Source organism: Phaseolus vulgaris, unplaced genomic scaffold (genome assembly GCF_000499845.2).
Source record: "Phaseolus vulgaris cultivar G19833 unplaced genomic scaffold, P. vulgaris v2.0 scaffold_68, whole genome shotgun sequence".
Classification (NCBI taxonomy): domain Eukaryota; kingdom Viridiplantae; phylum Streptophyta; class Magnoliopsida; order Fabales; family Fabaceae; genus Phaseolus; species Phaseolus vulgaris.
In genome coordinates this window covers 25,360-32,398 of record NW_027174119.1, presented here as the reverse complement: position 1 = coordinate 32,398, position 7,039 = coordinate 25,360, and the positions used below count along the sequence as shown (strand labels likewise).

At 52.1% G+C, this 7,039-nt stretch overlaps 1 protein-coding gene across 1 annotated transcript; it reads right to left on the bottom strand.

The window, feature by feature from the left end:
* Positions 1-3,541: 3,541 nt before the first annotated feature.
* LOC137817451 (uncharacterized) lies at positions 3,542-6,966 on the bottom strand. Its single transcript, XM_068620741.1, has 5 exons — positions 6,116-6,966; positions 5,317-5,552; positions 4,915-5,153; positions 4,478-4,623; positions 3,542-3,962 (listed from the first exon to the last, which is right to left on the bottom strand). The coding sequence occupies exons 1-5, from the start codon at positions 6,964-6,966 to the stop codon at positions 3,542-3,544; spliced, it is 1,893 nt and encodes a 630-aa protein (XP_068476842.1).
* Positions 6,967-7,039: the final 73 nt, after the last annotated feature.

Below are 7,039 nucleotides of genomic sequence, written 5' to 3'. Positions count from 1 at the left end.
ACACGCGGTGCTCAGACACGTAGGTGGACAGTTTTTGGTGTTTCTTGCTGGCTGACTTGAGCGTCGGAGTGCAAACGGCCGCTAGGGCGCCTCTTTGTCCTCTTTTTTTTGCAGGAATCCACAGGCAATCAGTGGGAAGGAGTCCCTAGCTGACGGTTGAGGTCGCGCACGAAGACGTCCCGGTCAACCGGAAGGAACATCTTCCGTTCATCAGACCTTTTGCTTTCCTCCATTGCAGTTATCTCGCAATGGCTCGCTTGAAGCAAACTGCTCGCATCGTTGCCTCATCCTCTGGTGCACAGCCTTCAGCAAGTGCACCAGCGTCACCTCCACCTGATGCAGCTCCCTATCAGGACTACGCTAGGGTCTACGACTAGGCTCCCCTGGCATTGCTGGCCGAAACTTCCACTCAACTACCTAAAGGCCATCTCAAGACCCTTATGAGCAACGACCTTGATGAGCCCTCCTGCACCATCGATAGGGAAACGACTTCAACGTTCGTATACGCATTCCTCCTCGAGGGATGCCAATCTGTGTGGACGATAGGGCTACCAATGGGGTGCCCTTCACCTTCATATACTCCGCCATCTTCAAAAGGTTGAAGCTGCGCTTGCCCTTCACCTTCTTTGAGAAGGAGCTGATGATGGAGCTGAACGTAGCCCCTTGCCAACTCCGCCCGAATGCCTGGGCTTTCATACGGGCATTCGAGATCCTCTGCAACTACTTTGGGCATAACGCCTCAGTAGATGTCTTCCTACATTTCTTCGAGGCGAAGAACCCTGGGGATAGGTCTTGGGTCAGCCTGAATGGAGTTGCTGGACGAGTGATCTTGGGCCTGTACCAGCAATCGTTTAAAGATTGGAAGGGTAGGTTCTACATGATCTCTGCTACTCAGCAAAGCCCAACGCTGCTTGAGGGGTTTCCCCTTTATTGGGTTCCTGGAGTCGAGTTTAAGAAACCCCGGGGCTTGAAGCCATGGCCCCCTACGAGCGCGAGCTGTGTAGGTTGCTCCTAGGGGCAAAATATAACTCGGCCCTTCTCATCAAACACGAGTTTGATGTGGTGTCTCTGAAGAAGTACATAGGTAGGCTCTTCTTCTTGCACCTCTTAGAATACTTGCACACTCTCATGCATACTTGCATAACATTTTATCCACTTGCATAATTATGCCATCTAACTCTTCTTTTTACCCTTGATGTAGATATGACTTCAGGGAAAGATAGGAGGAGGGCATTACTGGAGCTTGCCCGGACCAGGGGAGCCAAGGGGACTGGTTCTTCCTCCTCTACCACCGAGCCCATCGCAGCTCCCCCTCTCTCGGTCGCGCCAGCTGAAGGCCCCGAGCCAGAGAGGAAAAGAAGAAGGCTAGTAAAGGCCTTTCCCGCAACTGTGGCGGTCGCTGCTGATCCTACCCCCTCAACTGAGGAGGAGAGTTCTGGCTCTCCTCTCATATATCGCAAGAGGAAACACCAAGAGGTTGGGGGGGCTTCGTCTCTTAGGCCTGAGGAAATTGAAGTGGTACAGAACGAGGAGGGTTCACCCCCACCTCCTCCTACTCAACCTGCCTCAGCACCAACTTTCTCTCCCTCCCCTCAGCGCTACCATCTCCGACGCCTCAACCTCTGTCTCCAGCATCACTTCCACCTCCACCCCCAGCGGGCCAAGCTACTGGTCAACCCACTCCGCCTGCTGGGAGTGATTCTGCCCACTCGGGGGTTTCTCAAGACTTCCTGCAACACCACCACCGCCGACCTCTGCTGCCATTTGCTGAAGGTGGTGAGGCCAGCTCGTAATCAAGCAGCTCTGGCGCTAGTAATGAAAGTTTCAGTCGGGTCATTGCCTGGTTCGACATTTCATACGCAGCCGGAGCTTCTCGAGTGGAGTGGGCAGGAGGTGGATATGCACTTGGCCAAGCAGATAGTGTTTTCCCTAGAGTTTTCCACCCAGCACCGCAAGCAACTAGTCCTGGAGAAGAGGATCAAGGAGCTTGAGCACGACAAGGAGTCACTGCAAAGTGACTTTGAGGCTGCCCAAGGGTCCGTAGATCTGATGAGGGACATGGTGGAAAAGTCCAGGAAAGAGTACCTATCTCAGGTCAAGAGACCATCAAGACTGAGATCTTGATGGGGCAAGCTGTCAACGCTCTGGACAGCGAAGTGGTGGAGCTGAGGAGCAAGGTAATCAACTTGGAGGCTGAGACTTCCTCCCTACGCCAACTGAGCTCACAACTAACGGAGGATCTCAAGTCCACCAAGGAGGAGGCCACTAAAGGGGGGAGAAACTTGAGAAGGCAGTGGACGAGCTTTCTGCGATGAAGGTTGAGCTTGCCGAAGCAAAGGGCAAACTGGAGAAGCTGTCTCTTCCATTGCTTCCCTCACCGTTGAGAAGAACGCCTTGGAGAGTTCAAAGCAAAAGCTCGAAGTAACAATGTCAAACTTATGAACGTGGGTGCTGACGCCCTGGCTGATGGGTTCGAGTTGGCATTCGAGCAGATTCGTTGCGTTCTTCCTGATGTGGACCATCGCAGTTCAGCATTTACCACGAAGTGGTAGATGGAAGCTCATTCCTCCTTCTTAAGTTTTCTCTTGTAATTTCATATTTCTGTGTATTTGAAAGTTGTAATAAACCTTGGTGTGAATACATACTCGTTTCAGCTATATGCTTCTTCTCTCGTACCTTCTTAAGCTTCATCTTTCTTTTTGCACACGACTAACTGTTAGCTAGCTTAGGTTTAGCGCGATCTGTACTCTTTGATCTTGGTCTCTACCTTGATCACGACTAACTACTCCCTTAGCTTTGTCTTTAACAGTTCTTATGCATAGCTTCGTGCTAGACGACTGACTAGGCATAGTCTGGCTGCTTCGACTTGTCGTGTAAGAACTTGTTTGGAAAAGCTTCCTCCGACAAGGCGCTACGCACTAGCATCCACCGACAACTCATCAGTCATCGTTCTTCGGTCTTCACCTTGCTTCTTTGTCGCTCTAGCGCTAAGTGCATAGAGGACTTTGACATCGATCGTCAGAAGTGATGCCTTGTTTGGGGGAAGAAGAGTGTTTCTCGATAACCCCTCTTATCTTCCCCAAGGTCACCAACTTTGAGCGGATCGGGTCGTTCATTCCCTTTCTCACTCCTGGGGTGAGAAGGGTTTAAACTAAGGGCTTTACTGGGCCAATATTGGTATATGCCAAGTGGGTAAGGACGTTTGTCAAAATCCTTCCTTTCCCTCTCTTGGTCTTACTAGCACCCCTGGCCTTTCGCACCCTAGTCGCCTGCACTCACACCTGGGGTGAGGAGGACATAGATTAGCGCCCATATTCGCACCTAGGGCGAATAAGGCCTAACCGATCACCTGCACTCGCGCCTGGGGCGAGGAGGATTTTAACTTGAAAACTTTCGCACACTTGATATGCTGATAATCTTTTCATTGGGTGGCCTCGTTAAAAACCCTCCTTAGGGAAAAGAGTGCCCCCTTATCTGTTCAACTGTTTTCAGTATATACACTGAGTGTGCCTTTAGCGTGAGAACGCAACTACTTTACAACTTAACTGAAATAAAATTTCAAGTGGGTGGCGTTCCACGTTCTGGGGATTGCTCCTCCGTCCAGAGTCTCCAGCCGATAAGCTCCATTCTCCAATGCCTCAACCACCCTATATGGGCCTGTCCACTTTGGAGGCAGCTTGTTTTCCATCTCATTCTGATGCGCCTTTCTCATCACCAGATCACCTTCCTGGAAGCGCCTGAGCCTCACCTTGGAGTTGTGCCTCCGTTCTACTCTTCTCTTGACGGCTTCAGCATTAACTCTGGCTTCTTCTCGCACTTCGTCTAGTAGGTCGAGATTCACTTTTTGCTCTTCATTGGATTCTTCGGCAATGAAATTCAAAAACCTGGGGGAGCTCTCCTGTATCTCCACGGGAATCATGGCATCCGTCCCGTAGACAAGGCTAAAGGGTGTCTCATGGGTGCTGGAATGTGGAGTGGTATGGTAGGACCATACGATTCTGGGGACCTCCTCTGCCCATTTTCCTTTAGCTTTCTCTAGTCTTCGTTTCAGCCCCCTGAGCAGTATTCGGTTGGCTGACTCCACCTGCCCATTGGTTTGTGGGTGTTCCACCGAGGCAAAAACCTGTTGTATCTTTAACTCCTCGCACATCTTCCTTAGCTGATGACTTGTGAACTGGGTGCCATTGTCGGAGACCAGCCTCTTGGGTACTCCAAAACGACAGACGATGTTCTTCCAGACAAAGTGTTCGACTTTCTGTGCGGTGATGTGCGCGACTGGTTCTAGCTCCACCCACTTGGTGAAATACTCGATGGCCACGATGAGGAACTTCATCTGCCTTATCGCCAAGGGAAAAGGTCCCAGGATGTCGATTCCCCATGTGTGAAATGGCCATGGGCTATGGATGGACTTCAACTCCTCGGGGGTGCCTTATGCCAATCTGCGTGAAATTGACACTGTTTGCAACGTTGAGCATACCTCACGCAGTCTTCCTTCAGCGTTGGCCAGTAGTACCCTGCGCGGAGGATCCTACTTGCCAAAGCGCGACCGCCCACATGACTTCCGCACACCCCCTCGTGTAGCTCTGACATAAGCCTAGTGCATTGCTCGCCATACACGCAGATCTGCACAGGATGAGAAAACCCAAATCTAAACAGGTTTCCATCAATCAAAGTAAACTTACTCGAGCTCCGCTTTATTCTTTTTGCCTCTGCCGGGTCCAGTGGGAGTACACCATCTTCTAAATACAACTGGTACGGTGTTATCCACGTGTCGGGCTCCCTAACAGCGCAGACTTCCATCACCTCATCGGTCTTTGCCGGTCGCGCTCTAACCCTTGGCACTTTCAACGTCTCTTGAGTCAGTGAACCATGACCGATCGCCAGACGCTCCATCGATTTGTACACTTGAAGTACCTGGTTGTCTGACACGAACGCTCGCGGTACCTTCAAGGTCTCCTGAATGACGGTCCTCTGCTTTCCCCCCTTGCCTGAGCTGGCCAGCTTGGCAAGCAGGTCTGCTCTGGCATTTTGCTCTCTCGGCACATGAACCAGTTCAAACTCGGTGAAGGACGTCTTCAGGAGCTGTACGTACTCTAGGTAAGCTGCCATCTGGGGATCTTTCGCCTGGAACTCCCCTGTAACTTGCCCGGTGACTAGCAAAGAGTCACTCTTAGCAACCAGACTTCTTGCTCCCATTTCTCTTGCTAGCAACATTCCTGCGATCAGGGCTTCATACTCCGCCTGATTGTTGCTAGCCTTGAAGGCAAAGCGGAGGGACTGCTCGATCAGCACTCCGTTCAGGCCTTCCAAAATGACCCCAGCGCCGCTTCCCTGCTGATTGGAAGAGCCGTCCACTGATAATACCCATCTGAAATCTAACGCTTCCGAAGGTGTCGCGACCGACGACAGCTCGACCACAAAATCGGCGAACACCTGCCCCTTTATCGGTCCTCAGGGCTCGTACTGAATGTCGAACTCTGACAATTCCACCGCCCACTTGACCATCCTTCCCGCTACGTCTGGTTTCTTTAGCACCTTTTGGATGGGCAGATCTGTCATTACCACCACTGTGAAGCTGTGGAAATAATGCCTAAGTCTTCTTGCTGAAAACACTACCGTCAGGGCAGCCTTCTCGAGGGCTTGGTACCTTGTTTCAGGGCCTTGCAATACCTTACTCACAAAGTACACAGGCCTCTGGACCTGATCTTGCTCTTGCACCAGGACTGAACTGACTGCTCTCTCCGTCACAGCAAAGTATAGACGAAGAGGGGTGCCCACTTGTGGTTTACGCAAGACCGGTGGGCTTGCCAGGTACTCCTTCAACTTGATGAAGGCCTCCTCGCACTCCTGTGTGCAAAGGAATCTGCTGTTGCACTTAAGACATTGGAAATACGGATGACCTTTCTCCCCTCCAGCGGACATAAACCGGGATAATGCTGCCAGCCGACCGGTGAGTTGTTGCACCTCCTTCACCGTCGTTGGACTCCTCATTGCCACGATTGCTGCGCATTTCTCTGGATTAGCTTCGATTCCCCGCTCTGTCAGGAGGAAACCCAAGAACTTCCCTGCCTCCACGCCGAAAATACATTTCTCAGGGTTGAGCTTCAACCTGTACCTGGCGATGGTGGTGAATAATTCCTCCAGATCGGCCACATGATGCTCCTTTTCTCGGGATGTGACCACCATGTCATCTACATATGCATGCACGTTTCTTCCAAGCATGGGCGAGAGCACCCTATCCATAAGTCGCTGATAGGTAGCCCCCGCGTTCTTCAGCCCGAACGGCATTACCTTGTAGCAGTACCAAGACCGTTCAGTCATGAATGCTGTCTTGCATTCATCCCTGGGGTGCATTCTGATCTGGTTGTATCCCGAGAATGCATCCAAGAAACTGAGTAGCTTCCCCCCTGACGCGCTATCCACCAGAGCGTCTATGCTGGGTAGAGGGTAGGAATCTTTGGGGCATGCCTTGTTGAGGTCATTGAAGTCCACACACATCCTCCACTTGTCGTTTGGCTTCTGAACCAGTACCGCGTTCGCTAGCCACTCTGGGTACTGGATCTCCCTGATGTGCCCTGCGGCAAGGAGCTTCTGCGCTTCGTCATGGATCACTTTCCTCTTCTCTTCGTTGAATTTCCTTCGCCTCTGCCGCACAGGTCGGACTTTAGGATCCATCGACAGGCGATGGCAAAGGAAGTCGAGGTCGATTCCTGGCATGTCAGATGCTGACCATGCGAACGCGCCCATGTGCCTCTCGATCAACCCTCGCTCTTCTTCGCCGAGCGATCCTCCCAACTTGAACTTTTTCCCCCTTATATCTACTTCTACCCACCCCTCAGCTGGGTGGGGTCTTCCCTCGCTGGCGATGACCGCCCTCGCGATCCCTGACTCGCGAGGAGTGATCATGCCCTCCTCCTCTGCTTCCACCTGAGCTACCTGGGAGCCCCCCAGCGTAGCAGCCTCCATCTCCTGATCGCCACGCGTTCCCCTAGCCACCGATCGCTCTTCGAGCACTCCTGGTGGTGGTGTTGAGGTGACA

Excerpts from the sequence above, each read along its gene's own strand:
- LOC137817451 (XM_068620741.1), bottom strand. The coding sequence starts at position 6,966 with ATGGAGGCTGCTACGCTGGGGGGCTCCCAGGTAGCTCAGGTGGAAGCA. Across the intron at positions 5,154-5,316 it reads AGCAGGGAAGCGGCGCTGGG|TCACCGGGCAAGTTACAGGG; the intron begins GTCATTTTGGAA and ends ACTCTTTGCTAG. Across the intron at positions 4,624-4,914 it reads CGTTCGTGTCAGACAACCAG|ATCTGCGTGTATGGCGAGCA; the intron begins GTACTTCAAGTG and ends CATCCTGTGCAG.